A 27096-nucleotide genomic window follows, 5' to 3' on the forward strand; every position below is an offset into this window, starting at 1 on the left:
GACGTTTGAATGACGGATTACGGATCCAATATCAGTGGCTAGTGAATCGTGTACAGGCTGACGTATAATCCGTGCGCCTGCATTATCCAATACGAAAAAAAAAAACTACACTAAAATACACACTTTCATCACGGATTTACTCAAAAATAGAATTTTGCACAAAGTTTGGCCTACATCGTCTGATAGATGAGTTATTACACTAATTTTATGACCCAGAGTGGGCTCAAATTCAATTTTCTTTTCTGTACACCTTTAATAATCAAAATATGAAAAAAGCCACAAATACACAGCATGCCTAAGTTATTGGTTTTACCTTGAAGGGCTTATCTCCGCTGTGAGTCAACATGTGTCTCTGGAGCCAACTCTGACTGGTGGATGGAGTGTTATACACCTTACAGCCTTTCCACAAACACACAAACACCTAAAGACAGACAGAGAAGAAGACATGACAACGAGTTTATATGGAAGTAGTCAGACAAAAATAGACATAGTACAATAAAACAACACTGTGAACGAAGAAACAGCTTGGTTAAGGATGGTGTGACAGCAAATCTCTCAGATTATACATAGATATAGAAATTGCTTAGTCCTGAGGTCTCTGAATTTCTGTTCTCTGGAGTCTGAGGACTTTCTTGCATGTGGCCTACAAGTGGAAAAGGTCGGTGTGATTTCTCATACATCTTTCTCAAGAAAGACAAACTCCCAGCATATAACTGTTACAGCTGCGACTTAATAAAACCTAAAAATGTAGGGAGCGCACAGCAGATGAGACAAAATACGGCTAATAATTGAATGGTTTTGCCAAAAAGGTAAGCAATCGATAGAGGTTAAACAAAACAAAAAAAAACCACACACACACACACACACACACACACAAGTGGTATTTAGACATTAAAGGTACATTGTGTAGGAATTACTCCCATCTAGCGTTGCGGTTGTATATCGTAAGCAACTCAATCGTATTTTTCATGCTGCATTCACGTGAAATTGGGCAGACGGCAGACGGACGACAGCTGCTGCACATAACGGCATAAACAAGCCTCTATGTAAACAAGTGGTCCGCCAGCACGAGGCAAAACAATACACGTGACAATATGTTGTCATGGCGATGTCGTATTGTTTACCTGACCCACGTTTTACCGGCTTTCTCTGGACTTCTGTGACTAAAATGACATCTGGTTTGTTACCGACGGCTGTCTGCCCGACTCCAGGTGAATGCAGCATCAGTGTAACGCGCCATTCCTCCTCACTGCGTTACCGCGGTGACTTTTCACAGACGCCACCTCGACCTGAGCCGACAACTCTGGTGTCTTTTCGTGGTTTCCTACCGTCACGCTGCCACTGAACGTAAAAACATGGCGACACCACATGGCAGCCAGCACCGAGCTTACCCGCTCCATGTAGATATGAATGATATGAACGGCAAATTCAGAGCTTACCGGAACACTTCAGTTTGTTGATGAGGGTGATTACTGATTAATGAAAAACAAAATAATCGATTTTTGTGAATAGATAACAGGAGAAGTTACACAATGTCCCTTTAACAAATTGTGTTTGCCACGGTCACAGCACTCATTGACAGGATTTGATTAAGGTTCAACAGCAACATCTCCACCAAGAAACAGTGTCATTACTCAAAATAACCCACAGCACACTTGGTGTTTGGATTGGAAATGGATTGGGCATGTCACACGTAAAGAATGAGACAACATTATCCAAAATGATCTTCAGTGGACACCAGATGGTAAACAAAAAAGAGGCGTAGGACAGTGGAGGGGCTAAAGGCCCTGCATCACACCTGGTTCCATAAAGACACTGGCCCAAAACAGACAGGAGTGGAAACCCTTTGTTGCTGCCCCACATGCCAGCTGGCATAAAGGGCAGTAAGTAAGTAACACTTGGTGTTTATTCAGCATAAAGTCGCTTTAATTCTAACTTCTCACGCCAAGTTCAACCAGCCATTTAACACTACGTACAAATGTTGTATGGTTGCATGGTAATGACAGTAACTACTGTGTCTTGGGTGTCTGCGCTGACAAGGTAAAGCTACGGCCTGCTAGTATGTCAACGTTAAGGCTCAGGTTGAAGGTCAACTAACCCCTCCTCTCTGTCCATCCACATGAATTCCCCTGATATGCTCTGCCAGGTCAGGGCTGGAGTTGAAGCACTGTGGACAGAGGTCCCAGCAGCAGGGATAAGCCACTGTCTTAGCCCCCGAGGAGCTGGCACTACTTTGTCCATTCATCATGGCTGGAGTGGAACGACCGCTGGACACCATGCTCTCCATCTCCATCAGGGTGCTACTGATACTGTGAGCGAGAGGGTGGAGAGGTCAGAGAGAGGGGAAAGAGAGAGAGCTCCATAGTTATTAAGCATGGACAGGAAGGCTATCAAGAATCTCTTCATAGTTTAGAACAGGCTTTGCACAGCCATGACGAACAGGTGCAGATATCACTTCCCACATTACATTGTCCCTATGCGTGAAAGCCTACAGGCTGCAACTGATTTTTCATGCATGCCACTTTCATCACTCGTGGCAAATCAATTATATCCTTGTATTCAGTGCTCCCTGCACTATATCATTCATTTGCTGTGCTGTCAACTTCACCAAAGGGCTCACAGGGAATAGTTCACTCATTACTCATTCAACAAGTTACAGTTTTTTAGCTAGTTTTTGGAATAAAATAGTGTATAATTAGCAATAGATTCCTTTCCAACCATGTTTAAACCCTCACTCCTTTTAAAAATGTGTTTTGCTTGTTGCTACTCGTGTTTGACCCTGGTGTACAGAATTATGTTGCATTGCATGCAAAGTTTTAAACTGCAGATTAATTGGTTAATTACTGTATGATGATTATAATTCATTAATTCAGATGAAGGTGGATGGTATCTTGAGTTTAAGTCAAACTTTTAGTAAGTTAGTGCAACATAGATAGTTTGTAAGCCATTATTGATTACAGGAGTATGATAGGTAAATGTGAAACCTGCAGCACTCTGGAAATGGAAAATATTTGCACAAAGTAGACTAAATAGAGCATACCATTTTTAAGGTGAAGCCAGAGTATTATTTTATATATCTCAGGACATGTCTTACCTATATTTACAACAACTAGCCTATCACGTTAAAGTGGTTGTTTATCATTTGGATGGTGATATCAACTGTATAGCCAATGAACAACAAAAACTCAACTTCATTGTTATCCTCTGTCTATTTGTTCAGAGTTGGGATGGAGGGAGTGATGCTGTCAGTGGCTACTACTGTAACATGTTCACACCCACCCAGCGGCCAAGAGCTCCCTGTCAGTTTCCCCACACTAACCTGTCCTCAGAGTCCATCCGGCTCAGCGGCTCTCCATCCGAGGACGATATCTCCACACTCGGCCGCCTCTTGTCGCCCAGCTCCGTACCTCCGCCGCTGGGCTTCTCGCTGTCTTCACAAACTGCTTTGCTCTTTTCGCAGTCTATCCCCGAGCACCGCTGGTCTCCTCCCGGTTCCTCCTTCGCGTCTTTCAACACGTTACCGGCGGCGGGCTCGCTGTTGCCGCCTCCGGAGCTTTGCTCTGGCTCCGGCTTTGGCTCTGCTTCTTCGGGGACGCCTGTCGGCTCCTGGGTGACCGTCACAACCCCGTCGTGTGTAACCGCTTCGCTAGCGGCCTTGTCTGCCGTTTCAGCGGGCTTGTCTCCGCCGGCCTCCGCGCCCTCCTCTTCCATTTTCGGTTCTGCGCTGCCGTCTGGTTCGTCTGTTTCCGCTTCGGTGAGGCCCTTGTCTTTCTCCTCGCCGTTGCTGTCGTTCGTCTCCACGGCCGGTGCATCGCTCTCCGCACTCGGCGCGGGGGTTTCTTCGGTGGCCGCAGAAGCCATTTCAGCGGCGCGTTCCGTGGGATACTTTCGGTATTAAAATTTACCCGTGGCACAGACAAACGCCTCACTGCAGAGGGAGGGCTGGGTCAAATCACTGTCTGCTCTCTGATTGGTCAGATGCGGCACGAGGAGGGCAAACTCTGACGTTGGCATTTAAACATTCCATGTGTTTCAGTCTCTTCCGTTCTTTTAAATAGAGGAGTCAGTGTTTACTACAAGAGAGGCCCCCAGCTGAGGCCAAGGGACCCACTCATAATAACTCTAGTTTGGCTTCAGAGTATTTCTCTGCTTAGCGTTTTTGACAATGCAATGACTTTGATCAACTCTCCTAATGTTCCCTGTTAACAATAATAATAAAATGTAAAGAAAATGGTCATAAGAAAGGGCAAGTGAATCAAAACCATAATGTGATGTCTCTCTACAGCCCTTAATATCATCTTCAAGTCTAACTTTGATCATAGATGTCTGCTGGATTTTGCATGTGTATTGTAGCTTGCATTACCTTCCCTTCTTTTTGTTTTCTGTTACTGGAAGTCGCTATCATATCGTAATGTGTGATGTTTGATTGAGTAAGAATAAGTTTAAAGTTGCCAGTTTGTGAAACCCTTTTTAGCTGGTGTTTATTTACCTCTATTATGATTTATCTTTTTTAAGCATGTAGTTTATCAAATATGCACATAGATAATTTATATTCTGGAAAAGACCCACAGCCCATCTGGGCCCTATTCTCAATCTTAATTTGTGCAACTGTAGATTTTTTCTAGATTCTTATTAGAAAAGGGCATTTTCTAATGGCTCACATAAAGCATTAAGCATCATAGTGTCCATTTCATACAACTCCATGAAACACAAACTTACACCTCATATTATAGATGTCTTACTAGAGATTCAAATCTCTTTTCTACTGTATTCTCATTATTTGTAAATTTTGATTTCACCATAAATCATGTCAGCAATCACTTACATGAAGTATTTCAGCCTAAACACGAGTCTCTCCGTCACTCTGCTCTGCTGTAACCCGAGGAGAAAATGTACTCAACGTTGCAGGACATGAAAAATTGTTGACCACTAGAGGGAGCTACAGTTCCATATTTAAACTAACCATCATACAAGCTGATGGCTTCAGTCCACATTATTGTTTCTGATAAACCTGATAATTCATACATTATTAAAGCATAAAACAAGGTTCACTTCCACACATAATCTCAAACCAAACACAGGTTCTCATGTTAAATATATTACCTGTTTGCATATGAGCCGACACATTGAGTGTATAACTTTACCTTCAGCATTCCCTTTAAAACTATCTTCAGGAGTGATAAGGACACAAATATACAACAACTCATTAAAACGGCAACATTTATTTAACATGATATAAAACAGATGGGATATGAACATTTGCAAATCAAATCTAGCACGTAACCATATGTTGGATACATCCTCCCATCCTGCTCTACCATGTACATTATATACACAGTAAACCTCTGATAATTACACTTTATACACACGAAAAAATTAATCCTGGATCCACAAACATTTTTATTGCTTTTTACATGTGCTCATCTTTTTTTAAGATAGAGGACTTCAAACCAACATATCATAAAATAGAACCAAATTATCTTTTTTCATCTCTCAATTAAATAGATATCTCAGCAATAAAAAAGACAGGATCGTGTGACTTAAGCAAGAACATTCACACAATTGTCAGCAACAATGTGACAGGGACTGCAGAGGATCCCATTTTAAATAATTACAACGCAGAAATAGGAGAAAATACAAATAACCTTAGTCTGCAGCAAGTGGCTCCTCCTTCATTATAATAGAGGAATCTATATCGCTTATATACTCATGTTTTGCATCAACAAATGTTTTTTTACAATAAATGGATAAATATGAATGGTTGGCTGACGGTCAATGCCTGAAAAACAAATTGAGTAAAGACTTAAGTGAACTCAAATCATGTGAAAAGGTGTTCTTGTAACATTTTGGACAGGTGGCAACATGAATTTATCACCCGCCCTGAAGCTTACAGCAAATCTGTCTGTTAACCTCATAGATATCTACAGACAGACTTTAGCCCATATTCAAAGAAGAACCTAATAAAACCATATAAATATTAAAAAATAAACTTAAAAGCCTTGTAAAAACTGAAAACGGAACTGCAACAACAACAGAATCAAAGCTGTCTCACCAGATTAAGAAGAGTTTGATGCCCAAAACGGGGGCGATTGCAGAGAAATGTCACAAAGAAAGTGTGTTTTTGTGGCATCGGAGCTTAAGACGTCACAGTGAGCATACAGAAGTCAGAGGTTAAGACCCCAGAGGAAAGACTGGGCAGTTTCACTCTCCGTGGGCCTATGGCCTTGTGCTGATGTCCTCGGGGTAATTCTTCAGGGGCTTCTTTAAACCTCTGCTGCTGTTTCCTTCATGTGTAGGTTTTTACTGACGCCAGGGCCTGTGCTGCAGAAAGAGAAAGTGAGAAAAATCTAATTATGCTCCAAAAATAATATCAGGCTCAAGATGACTAGGATTCCCTACGTGCAATAACTGAAATCAATATTTCAGTCTTTTGAGGTCGATGAGTAGGCAACAACAAAGACTGTGAATAACTACGCAGACTACCAAAAGAAATCTCACACAGTGTGAAAAAGTGTCAGATACAGGTACAGCTACAGCAGCTACAGCAACACAGGATACATACAAACATGCCATAGACTAACATTGTCCCCTCCATTACTTCAGTTTAAGTTTTCAATCCCATTATATTAATTAATGTTTTTCTTCTCCCCCAGAAACAATCAAAATGCCAAGAACATTTGAGTATTGTAAGTATGGACAAAACAAGGTGATGAAGGCCCTTACTGGTGCTACTACACACACATGAAGTGAGACCCGTCAGTAAGCTGAGGGGGTGTGTTAGGAGACTGTGGAAGGGGTGGGGAAGAGGACGACAGGCTTTTCACTGCAAACAGAACAGAGCGACATGATGAACTCACACACACACAAAATAACAAAAACAAATTCCATCTGTATGCTCATGAGATCGTGAACAAAAACAAACACAAATAATCATAATCAAAGTCGATGAAATTAATGAAGAAAGAAATGAGACTGCGATGATAAATGACTGAACACATGCTCAATGGAAGCAGCTGCAGTTAAACAAACCACCACATGAAGTAAGAAGAGGCTCCCACTAGCTTTTGTTTTATCACATGCATTGTTTTTTATCACGCCCGCCCCTCTTTCTCTCTAGAGATGTACCTGCTACCAGCTTGCTGCGTTTGGAGGCCTCAGCTGCCAGCTCGTAGGAGATATTAATCATCTTCTCTTTCTCCTGTACAGTAACCTCCTCTTCAGTCTCCTCCTCTGGGCTTAGAGCCACGCTAGGCAGCACATTTTGCATGCTAGGAGCACACAAACACACAACTGACTTCTGCAGTGTACAGTATACAACAGCTTTAATTCTAAAACATACTTTTAGGATATACATACAGTACAGTAGTAACTCCAGGACAAACAAGACATCTCATTTAAAACAATTCAAGGGGGATGGCATTTAGAATTAAATGTCACAGTGACTGAGAGATACGAATGTGCACTTTTCTGCACGTCTAAGGCACTGAAAGAGCAAACTGGCAGTGTGGCCCCTTTTGAGCCATCTATGGTTATGTCTTGTAATGACCCCAAACTTACCCCTCGGTTGCGAAAGAATTTCATGCATGAAATCTGCTGGGAAATATCAGCGCGCACTGGTAAAGATAGACCTTTCACCAAAGCATCCCAATCCAGCATAAAAGGCCAGCACAAGATTGTCCTTGCTAGTAAATAGTTAAGGGTAACAATAGCTCGTGATGGTGTTTACCTGTTTTTTGCTATGAGGGCTTTGATGCGGTCAACTTTCCTCTGCTTATCAGCCTCCTGCTCCGGGCTCAGAGCCTCGTCTGGGTCAGACTCTACATAACGTTCAGGAATCAGCACTTTGTCAGGCACAGAAAGCTGCGGAAACACAGCCAGAGAACAAACACTTCATGTAGCTCATTTCACACAATGGAGAGAAAAATGTTGTGCTTTGCAAATAAAAAAAAGACGGAAGCTAGACGTGTAAATTAATAAATAAATGACATTCATGAATAAATCACAGATGCTAATTATCGTCATCATCATTCAGTACAGGATGACTGTTGAAGCTGTCTGTCAGAAGTAAATGGAGCATCACTGTAAGCTACGTCCCAGAGTGAGAAACACAATATGAGACTTTCTGCAGCATGCAGAGATCAGTGCGGGACATCAACTGTAAAGAGTTCTTTGACATAACCCAGAGAAAGGCCATGAACTTTTCTTAAACAGCAAGAAGTACCTTAAAATCAAGTTTAGAGCTGACAGGCAGCCTACGGAAAAATTTAGTTATTGCTTAAAGCAGATAACAGCGGCACGGCCGTTTCGGCTAATGCTGTGTTCAAGGCAGGCTTTTGAAACCGTAAGTTACAGCTTCAAGTCACAACTACGACTTGGTAGCGTTCCAGGTAACCCGTAGCTCGTGTTTTTACCGTCCTGTTGTCTGGGAAAGTTCCCTATAACGGCCACTCGTAACTTCCGACCCGTGAACTCGTACCAGATCGAACTGGTATGACTTCACAGGAAGGAAAAACACAAAGTACGAGTTTCCTTGAACGCACCATGAGTTAGCAGCCCCCGCCCTTGTCAGGCATCAATTGGTCCTCGTGCTACGTCACCACATTCACGCGCATCCCTTGGCTGCACACACAGCCCTTCATGCCGTTCTCTCCCCTCATTGGATAACACTTGTATCCCACAAGGAAAATTTTCTCCTCGGGTTACAGCAGAGCAGAGTGACGGAGAGACTCGTGTTTAGGCTGAAATACTTCATGTAAGTGATTGCTGACGGAAAATAGGACTATTTAGGACTTATATTAACAAAAACATTCCACTGATATCTGCTTTAATACTGAGTTTGACGTGGGAAAAAAACTTGGCTGCAGAGTTTTGCACACATGCAATAAGTGTGATACATAATACAAGTGAGTGAGTGCATTTTTCAAACATAATATCTAGTCCAGCCATATACCATATATAAGTACCATTGTTAAAGGGATAGTTCACCATTTTGGCAAATTGGCCCATTAATGACCCATTAATCCCTATAGTCATAGCAGTAGGTTTGTTACCTTTATTTGTTGTTCAATACAGTAATACCATTTAATTATGTCACTCTCTCCAATTATTCCTGGTTCAGTGCTCAAACCATCCACAAGTCTTGTTGTTTTGTTGGTAAACATTTTCTAAATAAGTTGCCTGTGATAATGTGAGCCCTCTTGAGTCTGATGAGTCAGACAGCCAACTCCTGTGCCTTACCTCTCGGTCCACATTAAAGTGGTGGTCAGCCTGTGAGGCTTCTTTGAGACGGGCAATTTCCTCGGCGGGCGTCTCCTGCTCCCTCACTACCTCCTGCTGCCTGAGAGAGGCCTCCAGCTCCTGAATGTCACTGCTCATCACCTCATCTCTGCGTCTCATATGGGACTAGAAAAGACAAAGAACCGACAAATTAAAGATAGAGAACGATTCGACGGGGCTCCGGGATTTGATTTCAACCTGTTCTGAACTTCAGCGTTACCACTTTGTCCAAATAATATCTGCGTCAGTCATCCAGTACCTGCACGCTGCGGAAATGGTTTTCTTTATTGAAAGAGTGACTGCGAGAAGGCGTGTTCTCCTGGCTGCCACCCCTAATGCTCAGGCCTTTCTTCTTCTCCCTCAGGGCTCCCTGCTGGTGGCGGCGAATCCTCTCCAGCTGCTCCTCCACACTCATCCTGGGCCGGCCACTCTCTGCAGCGCACAGCTGCTGCTCCACTGCGCTGCGTGGGCGCTCCTGTTAGCCAGAGAGGACGACCACAAATATGCAGACTTAATAAGAATATAGCATCACTGTCAGATATTCAAAAATAGGACACAAATGGTACTAAGAGCCACAATGGGTGTTGCTGACAAGTGTCTAAACTTGACCAAGCAGAATGAGCGTACTTTCCTTGCCCATACTGCAAATACTGGAAAAAACATTTAGCTTCTTTAAACAAAATTAACAGTCAGGATTGACATAATTGCTACAATAATGATGGTGAAATGGCTCTTTAATATTCACTCTCTTGGAACCAAACTGAGCAGGAGTGCAAAAGCATATAAAAACAACCTGACTGCTTTGCACTCGCACGCTCCTGCCCGGCACACATAGGTGCACTCGGAGAAGCTTGGGGCTTGCTAATGCCTGTGCAGGAGAGCTGATGACCACGGCTGATGGAGTGAAGTGAACTAAGGAGCAGTTGTTCACTCTCAGGTTTGTGCCATGCTGGAGGGCCTGGCAGATCTGGATTCCGTCAAGAGCCTGAGGACAGCCCCCCTCCCCCCACCCCCTGTCCAGATTGTTCAAGAGGCTGGTATCCAAGAGTCTGTACTAAACTCTACAGTCCTGCAACACACTCTCACAGTCATGGTCTTTCTGCCCTCCACGGAGGACTACACGTCCTGCTGACATTACTAACTTCACATATAGGTTAATTTACCCTGTGTGTCCACCTTTCCAACACAGACACACACTGACACACTAAAAGCAGGACACACCCAGCAGTGTGGTGCACTAATTATATGGTTACTATATTTAAGTTGATAGTGTTTGAGGCTGGAAATTGTATAAACCAAGCTTGGCATCTATTTTATTACAGCCTGGTTTTAAGAGCATGAGTCACACCCTGGCCACGTGATGAGCAGCCTCTTTCTGCACATGTAACCAACAGCTTACGGACAACCAATTAAGATTGGACTAACTGTAGTCACAGAAAATGAAGGGGTTGTCCCGTCATTCTCGTCCACAGAGGAACAAACAAAGGTGAGTTGCATAAAGCATTTGGTAGTCATTAGTGCTAATTGTACTTTGCCACAAAGGAAAATATGCACAAGAAAGTTTAGATTTTACATTTCAGTTTTTTCTCAACAGCTGATGGCATTATCTGACACTATACAGAATAAGAGTCAAAATTAGCTAAAAACAAATTCCAAGTGCTACTTGAAGTTACACCAGAACATTGAGAAATGAAGGCCGGATACTCACCGTCCTAGGGTCAGGTTTCTTGCTTTTCCTTAATGTAACATAAGAAGCTATGGAGGAAGACTCAGGCACTGGAGATCTGGTTCTGGGGGGGACAATGCCAACTGGGTAGGACATGCCTAGGAAGAGGAAGAGTCAGTTAGCCAGCTGGTTCAATGGCAAAGAACCTGCTGTAACATATTTACACTGATAATTGAACTACATTTTAAGACATTTACTGTTCTAAATTAATTGACCATGCACAATATTAAAGCAGATAATGTTTGATGAATCTGAACTGAACCTGAAAAGACTTATTATATCATATTCAGTGTTTCCCCTAGCCGTTTTGTCTTGGGGGGGTGGATGAGTTTATTTTTAAATAAACACAAATAGGCTACAAACACACACATTGGCCTCTAGTATTTGTTAATTGCGGTGTTTTATTTTGAAAAGGGTCTGAAAATTGACCGGAGGCCCCTACTGCGAAGGAGGCTCGACATGGCCAGGCTTTGTGTTCATGATGCAGCTCAACAAAACCTGAAGCCCAGGCCCGAGTTAACACGGTACTACGAAGCTGGTTATCAACTTGGTTTGTTAAGTCCGGCTCTCAGTTTTATGATCTGTGCGCGTTCACATCAAAGGCAAAGGCGTTTGGCGTCATATGATTCTTTTCCCGCACGAAATGGATCCACAACGGGCTGATTTCAGCCAAGAGGAGCAGGTTGTTTTAATGGAGAGAGTATAAGCGATATAAAAAAGCACGATCGCAGCCTGAAGCATCAGTGATGCAAATGACAAGAGAGGAGGCTGCTGTTAATTTCTGACAGCTGAACATTGCGCTACTTTTAAATATGAAGCTTTATTCATTTAAATAAAATAAACTAGAGCAACAAGTTATTTTAAATTGTATTTTATATTGTTTTCATATATTTCACTGATCGAAAATATAGAATACGAGTGTGTGTTTTATTGAGCGTATGTGCGTAGGAAAATAGTGGGGTTTTTAGGCACTGTGGCTACAAGCAAATCTCATATTGTCTCTGTACAAAGACAACAAAGACTTAGGCTATTCAAGATTTGCGTTTGGGCAACACTGAAATATAACAGGCAAAACATCGAAATTGATTTATTCATGGCCACATTAAGTGAAATTATTAACTTTACCGATTATCCATCTGTCCTGCTGTGAGGGGACAACTTCTTTCAGTGGTGACTGACTGTATAAAAAATAAGATATAGGCTATAGTCTAATATTATAATGAGCTCCTGACGCTCAGCTCAACGGGCGAGGAGGCGGAGACAACTCTCGGCGGAGACGCTCAGAGATAAAGTCAACAGCAGCGGATCAGCTGATCTCTCCCTCCGTACAAACCTGATCCAGATCCACTGGACTTTCAAAGTAAAGCTGATGCCAGCTGTAAATGAGTTACACAGTGAAACAGCGGTGCTTTTATCGCCAGTTTTATGATTAAACTCTGAACATAACCTGGTCGGGACCATAAATTATGGTGATCTAGTCGGGTTAAAAGAGAGCCTTTGTAGTACAGGAGAGCCTGTTTTTTTAGACTCAACATACCTCGCTAACCCATTAAGCCGGCTACAGTTTTATCAGACCAACAGGTCCGCTTTGACCGCGATTGGCTCCTAGATGTCCCGTTTTTCAAGGAGGGCGGGGGCCTTTGCAGGCGGGGCGGGCCGCCCCGCCAATAGAACGGTAGGGGACACACTAGAGCACGAGCCCTATTATGAGAATGGTAATAATACTGTACAGCTACTTTAGTTTTCTCGTCATTTTGGCAAATAACATTTTCTTAAAGCGTCTGGATTCAATTTGTGCACCTATGTAATGTGGGAATACTTAATATAAGATCAAAGCTGTACCGACCATTACAGTTTTTCAAGCAGTGTTTTCAGGCAACATCAGCTTCTTGCAACATTGATTGTGTGGTGATGTGGAACAAGTGTGAGGCTGCAGTGTAATTATTCAACTTCAGAAGGCCTGAATTATGCTGTGCAAGTGGTTTCATCGCATTTAGACCCATTTGCTCTTTAGGTAATTATAATCCATCTTGCCACAGAGAATGTCTTGTAGCATAAAGTCCAAGTGAAGTCAAATAAATGGAATAGCTACTGTAAGTTATCCCAGCACAGACACTCATTTCAACCCAGCAATAACAAACCTGAGTGGTATGGTGATTTACTCAGTGTAAATTAACTCTGAGCAAATTCCTGTGTAAATGCCACTGTTTCCATGGTAACAACTAGACATTACTGTAAGTAAGGGCTGATATGAGAGTTACAAAGTGATATACTGACATGAACTTTTGTCATAGAGAAAAAACTGACTTCCTATTTATGTTCTGTCAAGTGATGCATAACTGCCATGGTAACCATGGCTACCACTATCGCTGGAAACAAGTGACAGATTTAAAAAAAAATTTTTTTTAATAATCTATTTATAAAAATCTTCACCGGTAAAATGTGCAGTTATCAGACACTGGCATCATGCTACCTGGCCTCATTCTGCCCTCATGTACCTTTGTTTCCAGAATGTTCTCTGTCAGACGGATGTTCAGATCTGTCCTCTCCATTGCTCTCATCCACTTCGGCTACTGTGGTCAGCTCTGGTTCACTCTTATACAGCCTGTAGTCTGGACCCTGCAGGTGAGCAACAACAAAAAAATTAAAATATGTGCAGAGTAGTGTTGATTTAGTTATGGAGAGTTTGGTTCCAAACTGAGATATCGAGCACTGGAAAACAGTGGGTTTTTCTCTTTCAAAGTGACTTCAAAGACAATAATGGCAATTTTTCTTTTCTTTTTTTTCACAAAAATTATGTATTTACAGACAGTGCGGTCTTTAAATATGGACATATACAATATATACAGCTTGAAGAAAAACTCCCCATGGTGTTTGAGATTGACACACTGTTCAACAACCAAAAGAAAAAGTAGGCAGACAGACATTCAAACTGAGACAAATGTCATAATGTGCAACCACAGGACATAACAAAAATAGAACTGTTTCAATTCAACATACAGAAACGTACACAGAAATGGAAAGTAGGGCAACTCAATTAAATGAGGGAGCAAAGAAAAAAAAAAAGTACAAACAAGGCTTCATCCATTATCCTGAAAAAAAAAGATGAAGGGAGTATGGCATCAAATGAGAAAAGGGATACGATCCAACCAAAACCAAATCCAAATCACGTGAGATGTCCAGCAAAATCAAAGTGAAAACCATCACATCGAGCAATGACGTGTGATGACACAGCTGAGGGCAGGGTCAACTATGAGGTTAATGGGTCAACAAGCTTACGCTGTGTGTGCCATTCCTGTGACTGGACTTCCTGTCCTCCGGCCTGTGGAGTGATGATGGGCGCACACCAGCATGAGAGGACATAGGAGGGGGCACAGTGGGGGGGTTGGGCTCGTAGGACTGAGGTAGGGGTGGCCGTGGCGGTACCAAGTCCTCCTCCTAGGGATTATACAGGGGGGACGACAGGACAGGCAGCAAGGTGACACATGGTGCCACCACGTACGCTTTAGGGCAACCACCATCTGGTACTGAGCAGTTTTGCCCCACAGGGCGGGCAAACCAGCTGATTCGCCACAGAGAGAGAGAGAGAGAGAGAGATGCTACAGCATGACTGACACATCCACGCTCCATGCCCATGAGCATAGGAGGTCCGGGTAACTCTGGGTAACTTATTTCTGCCAACATCAACTGGTCCTCACAGGACCCAGAAAGTTTGTTTCACAAATATCTCACACAAATCTCACAAAGTATCTTCTGTTACTGTTTGGTCTCTCTGTTAGTGGTGCCTCACCTCGTTTTTGTGCTTACTGAAGTTGGTCTTGGGTCCGTAGAAACCCATTCCATCAACGGCATTTCTCTGAGCTTTGTGTTTATTGAGGGCCTCCATTACGTCTTGAATCCTCCAAAGCTCTTTTTGGATGCGGACGTGCTGCTGGCTGGGTGGCTCCGTCTGTGTGTGTGTGCACACAAAACACGTAGACGTTCACAAATCACACAACATTACCTGAAGATTATCCCCCCCAACTCTGACTTCATGGACTAATGATGCAATATTAACACCCAACGCAGGCACAAGAAAATGAAAGAGATGGGAATATGCAATAGCGAGAGTGGAGATTATGTGTGTGCTCAGGTGTGCAGTCGGTGCAGACATTGATCTGTTCAAGCTCCTACTGTCTGCAAGAAATATTAGCCTCGGAACAGAGAGGAGAGATGAGAGGAGGGTTATAGCTAGGAAGAAGAAAGTAAGGGTAGAGGGAGAGAAACGGACACCTAATGAACTCCTTCTCACTGATGACAGCTCTGCCTGAGCCTGAAGGGCACTTTAAGAAGAGGATGGCCAGACCCCATGCTGGCCATCTGACTTCACTCTGAATTAGCACTTTCTGTGACTCAGGCTCAAGCAGGAATAACTGTCGGAGCGGTTTCTTTCTGTTTCTACACCTCTCCCATGATGAAGGACAAGATAAAAGACAGACTTAATCAAGACCTGCTCTATCATCACCACACTCATCAATCACCCACTATGTTACTTTGATCACCCGGTTAACTCCCTCCACACTCAGCTAAGGGCATTGGAGGAGAGAATTCTTCTTTACTTGTTCCCCAAAGTCAAAAAAGTGCCGACAAAAAGGATAAGTAGGTTTTCAAGGGAAACCTGCCACATTTTCAGCTCGCTTTGAAGCTTTGTGCTACATCCACTCCAACCAAGGCCCGACTATTATTCTATGCCAGTGTTAGGCAGCAGAGCTGGTGCGTAGTACAAGAAGTACAGCTTTTAGTACAGCAAGAATTATCCTACCTGAGGGCTTCCCAATGCCTCTAGCTGCTCCAGCAGGTTGTTCTTAGCCAGAGTCACATCTCCTTCCAGCTTGTCATACTCCCTCCAAGACCGCTCCAGCTCCTGGTTTGGGAGAAATGCACTTTGTGAATGACACTGTAAGAAAAAGTCTCATCTGAATAACACTCGTGAAGAAAGAGAACCTCAGGGTGTATTCACACCTGTTTAGTGCGCACCCTGGTGCGCACCAAATGTTAAAATGATACATTGTTTCATTTTTCAGTTAGTGCGGTTGCTTTCACACCTGCTTTTTGTCACTCGGGACCAAACTTGGAGAACGTCACGTCTCCATGACTACCGGTTGGAATCTGGAAGCGCTGATTGATAAAACTTTCATGATGGAGACTCAAGTAGGGCAAGTTGTTAGTAGCTCTGGTCATTTATTTCTATATTGTTTGCATGTATAACTCTGTTTGGTACTTCTGGCTGGTTTCCGGTTGCGTTCACCCAGCTCGGTCCCGTTAGTTCCCGGTTAAACACGGGCGGACCTCTGCTGCTCGGTAACCACGGTAACCAGCTGCTCCGCGGACACAAGGGACGGAGCCGCCGACCTGTCGGTGTCTGAGCAGCGGACTCAGCGGACACGCAGCGACCGGCTGCCCCGCTGCTGCTGCTTCGTTTGTGGGGACAGAGCTCCGCAGCACCGGAGCACCGGGCGGTCTCCCCGCTGCGTTAACCCGTTGTCAGTGACTACGGGAGCCCTTTTAGCTCAAACGTGTTGAGTTCGCCTGGCAGTTGGGTCGCACCAGAGTGTGGTTGCTTTCACACCTAAACTAGTGCGCACCAGAGTTCAGCTGGAGCCGAACCGAGACCACCTCCTCAGGCCGCACTAGTTTTGGTGCGTATTAGAGTGCGATGTGCTTTCACACCAACCCAAACTGGACCAAATTTAGTGCGCACCAGATTTAGTGCGCACTAACACTGCAGGTGTGAATACACCCTCAGTGTCCAGCACGAGCATGTGTATTGTGTGTAAATGTATTGTTTGACTCACGGCGCTGACTCTCGACAGCTCTCTGCAGGTGCTGAGCAGGCCGCTCTGCAGTAAGTCTCTCTGCTGGATGACGCTCTGCATGGCAGCCGGGTTTTCAGAGCCCATCTCTATCTCCTGACTGGCCGACAACAGCGCTGTCTCCAGGGTGTGCTGAAGAAACATGCAACAATATCAAACACACATGCAGAACGAGTATGTAATTTGCCATCATGACCTTTGAGATCAGCTAAATTTAGTAAAAAGTCTTGACAGATTATTTAAGCCTGCAGCAGAGTCTCAAACTTTTCTGGTCAGTGACCTTGTTTTTAGTGCAAAATATAAATAAAAATAAAATAAGAAAAAAAAACATAACAAATGCATCTGCCAAATAGCACAGTTGCAGGAAATGTGGTCACAATATCCCTCTCCTGATTTACAACACTGAGTATTGGCCAGAAAAGATTATTTTGGATATAAAATCAGTGACCTTGAACTTCACCAAAATTGGGCCAAATTCAGTCAAAGTAATCATTTGTGCCAAATTTGAAATCCCCTGAAGATGTTCCTGAGATATGGCATTCATGCGATTGGGATGGACATATGGAGGGACGGATGGGTGGACAACCCAAAACCATAATGCCTCTGGCCCTGACTGAAGCCAGCAGGAGCTAGGCCATAGTTAACCATAGAAACAGATAAACAAGGCATTTGTTTTTCTCTCTTTCTCAGGTCTTCTGCAAATAAACTTGAGTCAAGCTATTCTTATAGTTTTAAGAAAGTATAAACTGTATAATCATTTTGGTTTATACTAGGGCCGGGACTCGATTAAAAAAATTAATCGAATTAATTAGAGGCTTTGTAATTAATTAATCGCAATTAATCACATTTTAATCGCATACAAATATTTGACCTGAGGACAGTGAGAAGCATTTTTTTTTTCACATGGATTTTAGTATACCATTGAATGACTGAATAGGTGGTACTTAACCAAGACCAACAGACTAGGGATGCAAATTATCGATTAATTCATTAATCGATATTTGATACATACAGATTAAATGGTCTTTCCTGCCAATACACTATGATGATTACTGTAGTATTTAACTAGGCTACTTAAATCACAGTAGCATAAACTGATTTGTTGAACTCAGCCTGATGTAAACATTAATAAAACTCAGTAACCAATCACACAGGCAGCTCCATGTTGTCCCTGTGTGATGTTCAGGGTCAGGACAGTCTGAAGATATGGAAGTTTTTCTGTGCCATCTGAGTTTGAATATGAATTTCTAAGACTGAATTTTTTTAGCATCAAAATCAGACTTTGAATTTTAAAAACCATCAAATTTCTAGCACTGAAATTTTTTTTGCCTCTTGATTTTTTTTAAAATGTTGAAATAAATTCAGTGTAAAGAAAATCAATGTCTCAAAATATTCTGTTTTTCAAAATTCGACATGTAAAAAAAATTCAACATAAAAAAATCTGTATAAAAAAAATCAGTTTCTAAAAAAAATTCAACATCTCAAAAAATTCAGTGTCCAAAAATTCAACATCTCAAAAAATTCAGTGTCCAAAAATTCAACTGCAAAAATTCAGTGTCAAAAGAGTCAACATCCGGGTCACCAGGGAGAAGCAATCGATCCCTGTCTCAATAAGGACTGCTTCTGTGTGACACAGGTCACACACACACACACACACACACACAGGTAGGCCAGACCGGTCCCGGCCATGGCCACAAACTTAGGCGACGGTGCTTCGGTGAGTCTGTTTACTTTATTTTCCATTTGTGTTTGTTAAATTGAGTATTAGATATTAGCCGGATTTATTTAACAATATCTACAATTAACTTTTAATGAGGTGGCGTTCGTGCTAAACTACGTTAGTAACTAGCTAACGGTATGTGAGCATAGGTTGAGGCTAACTTACTTTCGGTTCTGAGGCAGCGAGTATGACGACTGACAGTAACTTACAGTACTAAGTTACATTAAACAGTGATAGTGTTAACTGGTGACACAGGATGTTGGGGGGGGGGGGGTAAGTAGCGGCCAAGCGCGACCTGCCCGTGCGTGCGTGTGTGTCTGTGTGTGCGTGTACGATGGTGAAACGCTTTTTTTTTCTGAAACACTGGGTGACAGCATATCGTGGTTGCGCTAAGTTAGTGATGGCAGCTGTTGACAAACGGCTACAAACAACAAACCAGTCTATACCCACCAGTCCTCCCATTAGCTGGACTACTCTCCTTGCTTTACCTGTATTTGGCCCAGCCTGCTCACCAGAAGCTGCATTCATCAGCTCCTCTTTGACTGAACGATCCCATTTCCCATATTTTTCCATACTCCTTACTAAAATGAAACGTAGTTAATTTCTGAGTATTTATTCCTCGGACTGCGCTCCTTAAATAACTGTTATAGACCACTGTGGCCAGCTGCGTCCCAGAATTTCCATTTGCGCACACACAGACACACACGCACGCACGGGCAGGTCGCGCTTGGCCGCTACTTACCCCCCCCCCCCAACATCCTGTGTCACCAGTTAACACTATCACTGTTTAATGTAACTTAGTACTGTAAGTTACTGTCAGTCGTCATACTCGCTGCCTCAGAACCGAAAGTAAGTTAGCCTCAACCTATGCTCACATACCGTTAGCTAGTTACTAACGTAGTTTAGCACGAACGCCACCTCATTAAAAGTTAATTGTAGATATTGTTAAATAAATCCGGCTAATATCTAATACTCAATTTAACAAACACAAATGGAAAATAAAGTAAACAGACTCACCGAAGCACCGTCGCCTAAGTTTGTGGCCATGGCCGGGACCGGTCTGGCCTACCTGTGTGTGTGTGTGTGTGACCTGTGTCACACAGAAGCAGTCCTTATTGAGACAGGGATCGATTGCTTCTCCCTGGTGACCCGGATGTTGACTCTTTTGACATTGAATTTTTGTAGTTGAATTTTTGGACACTGAATTTTTTGAGATGTTGAATTTTTTTTAGAAACTGATTTTCTTTTTATACAGATTTTTTTATGTTGATTTTTTTTTAAATGTCGAATTTTGAAAAACAGAATATTTTGAGACATTGATTTTCTTTACACTGAATTTATTTCAACATTTTAAAAAAATCAAGAGGCAAAAAAAAATCAGTGCGAGAAATTTGATGGTTTTTAAAATTCAAAATCTGATTTTGATGCTAAAAAAATTCAGTCTTAGAAATTCATATTCAAACTCAGATGGCACAGAAAAACTTCCATATGAAGACAGACAGCTCTGAGGGTGAAGTCCTATCATAATGAGATGAGATGCACCTGTGACAGTGACAGGTCATAGATATAGCGCTGCAGCTGAGCAATTAGCGCTATATAGCGCATTTAGCGTGCGCCCGTGTCTGTGTATCTATGTGCAGGCAGAGATCAGAGATGGTGTTTTAAATAACCATGCTAGTGTTTCACCAGCTCTCATCTCTACCAGTCAGCCTCTCAAACTGCCGCCTCTCTCGCGTGCGGGCGCACCGCACGTAGACACACGTGTAAAAAAAAAAAAAAAAAAAAAAATTTTTTTTTTTTAGATAAGTGCGATTAAATGCGTTAATTTTTTTAACGCGTTAATTTATGTGTAATCAATTAATCGTAATTAATGCGTTAAAGTCCCGGCCCTAGTTTATACGTTCTTCACTTGGCACCACAACCACATAAGCAGTGTTGAATGTAAAAGACGACAAATGTGCAGTGTGTAGTCACCTTCTCTCTGTACAGCTGCTGAAGTTTGTCTTCCTGTGTCCCCACCACTTTATCCTGCTCACACAACCTGCTTAGTTTGGTCTGAAGAGAGAACAACAAAGAATCGTGATCCACTGTGAACAGTTGTTGAACGAGTATCAGGTCATGCGAGGCTGCTACACTCACATCAATGTCCACCTCTTCTGGCATGCACGTATAGGCGTGTTCTCTGTAGTCTTCTGGACTCAGCTGTGAAGAAAGACAGAACATCAGACCAAGACACTGAATACGCACATGCATAGAATCTGGAGATCTAATGCAGTGTCATGACGCGGCTCTGTCTCACTGAGCCATGGTATTAGTCCTTAAGTAGAAACTCACATTTCACTGAATCAGACAATCTAAGTTAGCACAGCAGCAACGGGAGAGCGGCCAGCCTAAACAGTCTGATGACTCTGGTGCCTCATGTTACATCAGCCACAGTCATTTGTCTTCATCAGCACAATGCAGTGGATGTATTGGAAATGCAAAGGGGAGGCATGTTCGATAAGCTTTCTTACTGAGCTCTAGAATCGGCCCCTAAGCTCTAACCACAACTGTGTTTTATCCAGCACATGCTCTACAGCTACTGGAGGGACCCAAGGACTGTGCCTTTCTCTAAGATGGGCTCGACTGAGCGTAGGTAGCACTAAGTGTAATATTACCTGGAGATAATCCCAGAATAACAGGCTAACCACAGATCTTCTTAAGATGTTTTAACATCATGATGCTGGCAACAATTACAGGCAGGTACGCATTTTACTTAAATCCAAGATAAAATACAGTCAGACTAAAATCCAGGCATGTTGCTAATCTCACAACTGCAGTTTACATATTTATAGACCTCTATAAATGTAGTAAAGCCAAGAAAATAAAAAGAGCATCCCTTCTGTCTCTTGTAGTAACGTCACTCATCTTCTTTTTCTCCCACTCTTATTCAAAATATAAATAAATAAATAATAAAAAAACAGTACTGCCAAAAAAAACAGGGGAAATGATTTCAACTGCATTGGATCCCATGTTTCCAAGTAATGCATTCATTACATATGCCTCACCATTCATTCATTCATTCTTCTAAATCTAAAATAAGGTGCAGTCCATAAATATTAGGACAGTGACATATTTCTGTGTTGTGGTGTGTTTGATCTCACATTGGATATGAAATTACACAATGATGAAACTTTTAGCTTTACATTCTTGGTTTACATTGACATGCGTTTAAAATAAATGGTCATCATATCAGTTGTAATACTTTTGTAATACTATGCCAGGGTCGAACTAGCTATTTCTTGTTTGTTTTGGGCCCGTTTGATAGTGCTAATTAATGAAACTAAATATACTCAACAACCAAACTAACTTTAAGCTATAATTTGAAACTTAAACTTAAATGACATTACTTGATTCAAATCTCACATGCTGGTCTACAGAGTTAAAACAACAAAAAAAGACTCACTGTCAAAATATTTTAAGACACCACTTTATAGCAACTTTCCAGCTCACACCTGCACTCTCTCACACACGCACATCCTCGCACCTCTTTTCCTCAGTCGAACCACACAGCACAGTTAAAGCAGGTGGGACCTAAGAACCACAAAGCATTCCACACAGAACATGCAGACATGTCCACAGCTCAGAGAGCCCGAGTGTGTTGTTGTGAGGTGTGGACTACAAGTGACGTGACGGGAGGAGGAGGAGGAGGACAGACTTCTGGCAGCTGAACAGGTTGGAATGCAGCTGTTGCCGGGCTGGTATGTCAATGAATGGGTAATGGGGTGAAGGTTGGTGGGGGCAGTCTCCAGCGTCACTTTTACACCTCAACAGGCGTTGACAAAAGTGGCAAAGTGATGTCATAGCCATCGTCACACACAAACCATCTCTGTTTATCCTTTCCATCGGCAGAATGACAAGGAGGGGGTTGTGGGGAAAGGAACGAATACAAGTAAAAAGAATGGGTTTACCTCATCTTCATCAGTCCATATTAGGTATAAAGTCTATTCAACAGTTATTTCTCAAGCATGTCCCGTCTTACAACACCACTTACATTCACTAACAACAGTGACTGTGACTGAATGGAAACAGATTTAAATAAATAAAAACTAAACTCTAAATGAACTGCAAAACAGAGTATTGAGTTTTTGAGTTATTTGGGTATTGAGTTGCATATCTCTTTTACAGAATGGAACAAGAAAGCACCCTAAAGTGGATACCAATTAACTTTATTGTTCTTCAATTATGCTATAAAAACAATTCCCAGCTGGCTTTAAAGTGGGCGTATTTTCTTTTTCACAAATAGACATAGTATTTGGTAATGAACTGCACTGACATGTGAAAAGTCTGGCAATGCAGAATTAAGTCACACTAATTAGAATCCTCCTGCCAAGTCTAGGTGGCTAATGAGAGGGAACACTCTCTAAAAAAGGTTATGAAAAATCACACATCGACCTTCACTTGTAAGGCACTAGACAAAACAAGACAAGCAAAGACAACAGGCTTTGCTAACTAAATGGAGTGGGTGTAAACATAGCTTTCATGCTTGTTTTGGTCCCAGAGCCAGCTGAATGTTTTCTCAACACAAAACCTCTGGACTGAACTAGAGCAGCAGGCCTCACCCTCAGACACACAAACCTGAGGGTGAGGTACAATAGGGATTCAACTGAGTGGTGAAGTATACACATCAGACTACTCTTTTACAAGTCATGTCCATATTCGGCATGACTTCTAATAGTAAGAGAGGAACAGTCAAAAGCAATGGATGAGGAGGTGCTGGCGATACAAGCGATACAGGGAGACCAGTCTCAAGATGCCATGGGGACTTGGACATCGAAGGAGGAGCATTGCAAAACAGACCAAAAAGAACAACAGTGACTGGTGAGGATGAGGCGGAGCAAAGCCTTTGGCTGGCCTTACTTGCTGGTAAAGTTGAGGCCTTGGGGCAGAGTTCTCAATCAAAGTGTGAGTCATGACGATTAAAGGGTCATTTTCCTTCATCTAGTCCAGTGTGGAGAGGAGCGATATAGCAAGTGTCAGTTTTACAGCAGTGCTTCACTTCAGAGACAACACCCACAATGTTGTTACACCTCACTTGCGCTCCCTCATGAAGCAGACTCAAACATAAACACGTGCATCTAGAAGTGGACAGGGATGGGTACAGCGATGAGAAGCAATAAGAGGTGCTTACAAACGGGATCAGGAAGAGATTGTAGTGCAAAACTCCGAGGCGCTTACTTGTTAGCAGCAGAAAGCTCCTGTTAAACGTTAATGTATTATCATCATGCAAACGGCTAGCACTGTTGTGGCAAAAGTGAGTGGCAGCAGGTGATAATTTTTGAACCTCATTGCTTAATTTTAAAATCAAAATCACATTCTGTATTCAATTGTTACACAGAAATGAGTATGTAAAACTATATTGGCTAAAATCATTATGAGAAATTGTATATAATTGTAATTACTCCAATTCTCAAAGCACATCAGAAGTTAAAAATCCATTTGCAGGAACTTAAGTACAATAATGTTTCACACTATATGAAAAACATTACATTTGTTCACATCTCCCAGCTGCTAATAGTGTTATCCAAATATGCAGTTAATATAGGCAGGAGTGAGTCCGGGGTCTATATTCAGAGGAGCAAATGAATAAAAAGGTTCATCTAGGTAAAGGCTCTGCAGGGTAGCTTAGCCTATTAATGCTCAAGTAACATGACACTGGTCCATGCAATGTAGATATCTCTATAGAAATAATTCTGCATGTGTTAATCTATGCAAGTAATTATATTATGTATTAATATGATAATAGCAAAGCATTAAATGAGTTCAACCGATGACAGCAGGGGACAGGGCCATGCATTCATGCATTACCCCACCTGATTGTCCAAAAACATGAGGTTCCTTTGGAGGTGATGGGAGAGAATGTCATTCTAGCGTCAGCAGCAGAAGAGGAAAAGATAAGACAAGAAAAAAGTAAGTTGTGTTATCTTTCTCACACTCATGCAATCCCACTGACACACACACACACACACACACACACACACACACACACACCACACACACACACACACACACACACACACACACACACACACACACACACACACACACACACACACACACACACACACACACACACACACCACACACACACACACACACACACACACACACACACACACACACCACACACACACACACACACACACACACACACACACACACACACACACACACACACACACACACACACACACGTCCAGTGTAACCACAGATAACAAGGAAGAAAGTAAGGTAGGACCAGAGAAGGTGAAAAAACTGGACTACATAAGGTAATGAGTGCAGTGTTGGACTAGTGCTCCATTATGAGCAAATGGTGTACACAAAGACTGCAGGAAGCTTAAGTTGAATACTTTAACTGCACCTGTTGGTATCCTGATTCAAGCCCACTCTTACTGAATTAGACAAGGCAGCCATCTTTCATCTATACTGGTATAAGAAGACTTTAAATAAATTGTTGAGCAGTCTGTAAAAAAAAAAACAGTGCAAAAGTGATTACAAGCTCTAATCACTCAAACTCAACCATTTGCAACCTCAAGCCTGGTTGACCTACATCAGTAACAGTCAAATCTGTAGCCTGATGTCTTAGAAGAGACTTAAAATGCAAAAATCCTGATTTAACATTTAGGTTTGCCAGTTGTCTTGACCTTCTTAGCCTGTAACTGTTTTAGCTCGCCAGTGGCTTTAAGTTTCATCTCCAGCAAACATCTGTCTGGACTTGACATGGAAGTAAAAGGACTCACTCAGCTGCTTGCCCGGTTGCAATAGTTCAAATGTGACAATTTCATCAATTGAGTCAGATCCTAAATTAAAAACAACTCCAATTTTAACTGCTGACATCCCACACATTTTGGGGAAGGCTGATTTCTAATGTAGCTGATTCCCCTACTGTACTGTATGTGACGAGTGGACACCTTCAAGCCAAAGCACATGGTCTTTTGCAGTGAAAATGTCTTCTTTCGAGCCTTTTGCTCATTAATCGTCCATGTGAGAAAACCACAAAAAATCCTCTGGCTTAAAATGGATAATGGTAGTGGGTAAAGATGGCATACACACCACACTCTAACACACACGCCTGCGGAGGCATCTCTGGGGGCCTGACCTTTGGGTTGTCGCCATCCATGTTTAGTTGCATAAGCTGTGCTACAGTGTGCTCCCGGATACTGTTTAGCTCTGCCTGCTGCCGCCGCAGCTTTATCAGCAGCAGAGTCAGTTCCTCAGGCTGTAAGGGAGGGAGGGAGGGAGGAAGGGACATACAGCCACAATGAAACGGGGACACACCGCAGGGAGGGTGGGAGAGGAAAGGAGAGAACACACCAGGACAGGAGATTTTAGAGGTATCAAGTTCCCAAGTGAAGAGTTGCTATAGGTACTGAGTTTTTCAGGACCTTGAGATTACCCAAGGTGTCATCGCACCAGCATGCATAATCTACAGGTCCCGCTCAAAACAGAAAGACACTTACACATTCAGTACATATTCCAGTTCACACTTTACCAGCTCCATGAGGACATACTGTAGCAGTGTGTACAGCTTTGACATAAATTCCTGATATGGCTTAAAGAGCTGTGAGTGACAGGGTTTTTAAGTTTCCAGTGATGTGCAGCAACTCTAAGGAGCTCTTGAAGTGAACATACCCTAAATCCAACCACTTGGAACATACATCTGAGTTCTGCACAAATCTGCCTAAAGATTCTGTCACAATGTCTCCGTGGAGGGAAATGAAGGAGAAAAAGAGAAAAGAGGGAAGAGGGAGTGGGGTAGGGTGTGTGTGGCGCAATGAAAATAGCCTAATCTGTCTCCCTGTGTGTGTGTGTGTGTGTGTGTGTGTGTGTAAAACCCAAGCGTGAAATTACTGGATGGTGCATTTTCAGAAATTCATCCTCGCATCTTCTGCAGGGAGAACACCGATTCAGACCTGGGCTGTTGGTGGACAGTGACGGATGCAAGAAGGGACGACTCAGTTAACGACTTACTGTTTTGCCTTGAAGAGATTGGGCAGTGATCGTCTGAACTGGGATCCCTACAGGCATAGACCTCCTGTCAGGTGGGTACGCATACTGCAGGACACAGCAAATCAAAAACAAGAATGCCTATCAGCTTGCTTTGCATACACGTTTATAGCAACTCACCCAAATACAAATGAACTTTTTGTCGTGGCATTTAATTATCTGCATATTTGTTTGTTTTGAGATGTCCCTCTCAGATTTCTGTCACCACAAATACGGTGCACAGATGAGTGGTATTTTTATTTTGTCTAGCCCAAAATATCGAAAAATGCATGAGCATGACGTTTTAGAAAATTACATGGAACAAAATAAGCTCAAACACTCTAAAAGCTGGTGGGTGGACCTTTGACAGACACCGTTCTCTCAAACTAATTACATACTTACATTGACATTTAAAAATATAATCAGCAACATTTTATCCAGGTATTCCATTTTTTCAAGTATATGTTTACTCAAAGATACACACTGCTGACAGTTTT

General features: G+C 42.4%; 2 protein-coding genes across 32 annotated transcripts in view; both read right to left on the reverse strand.

Moving 5' to 3' along the window:
* The window catches only part of LOC146985569 (zinc finger protein AEBP2-like), a 37033-nt gene extending 33046 nt beyond the window's left edge, over positions 1–3987 (reverse strand). Inside the window, exons 1-3 of one of the 2 annotated variants that reach the window (XR_015035977.1) lie at positions 3320–3987; positions 2099–2309; positions 314–421 (exon numbers count right to left, since the gene is read on the reverse strand). Coding sequence is in view for 1 of the 2 variants with exons in the window: in XM_085778644.1 (XP_085634770.1) it covers positions 314–421; positions 2099–2309; positions 3320–3861 (861 nt within the window). In the remaining variant the exon portion in view is untranslated. The remainder of the gene's footprint in view (positions 1–313; positions 422–2098; positions 2310–3319) is intronic. The other variant, XM_085778644.1, reaches the window with a different exon arrangement.
* A 1223-nt stretch (positions 3988–5210) lies between these two features.
* The window catches only part of LOC146985570 (pleckstrin homology domain-containing family A member 5-like), a 98053-nt gene continuing 76167 nt past the window's right edge, over positions 5211–27096 (reverse strand). For 7 of the 30 annotated variants that reach the window (XM_085778660.1, XM_085778658.1, XM_085778647.1 and 4 more), the window contains 17 exons: positions 26585–26668; positions 25713–25832; positions 24427–24480; positions 20714–20776; positions 20549–20629; positions 16837–16986; positions 15804–15905; positions 14793–14951; positions 14282–14440; positions 13501–13621; positions 10985–11100; positions 9536–9751; positions 9238–9402; positions 7727–7860; positions 7126–7268; positions 6724–6823; positions 5211–6321 (listed from right to left, as the gene is read on the reverse strand). In XM_085778660.1, coding sequence (XP_085634786.1) covers positions 6732–6823; positions 7126–7268; positions 7727–7860; positions 9238–9402; positions 9536–9751; positions 10985–11100; positions 13501–13621; positions 14282–14440; positions 14793–14951; positions 15804–15905; positions 16837–16986; positions 20549–20629; positions 20714–20776; positions 24427–24480; positions 25713–25832; positions 26585–26668 — 1959 coding nt within the window. In that variant the 3' untranslated portion in view covers positions 5211–6321; positions 6724–6731. Of the gene's footprint in view, positions 6322–6723; positions 6824–7125; positions 7269–7726; positions 7861–9237; positions 9403–9535; positions 9752–10984; positions 11101–13500; positions 13622–14281; positions 14441–14792; positions 14952–15803; positions 15906–16836; positions 16987–20548; positions 20630–20713; positions 20777–23473; positions 23555–24426; positions 24481–25712; positions 25833–26584; positions 26669–27096 lie in introns of all 30 variants that reach the window. The other 23 variants (XM_085778650.1, XM_085778648.1, XM_085778667.1 and 20 more) reach the window with 12 other exon arrangements.

The sequence above is a fragment of the Trachurus japonicus genome, chromosome 6 (assembly GCF_045865225.1).
Source record: "Trachurus japonicus isolate A0001 chromosome 6, Traja_1.0".
NCBI classification, from domain to species: Eukaryota; Metazoa; Chordata; class Actinopteri; order Carangiformes; family Carangidae; genus Trachurus; species Trachurus japonicus.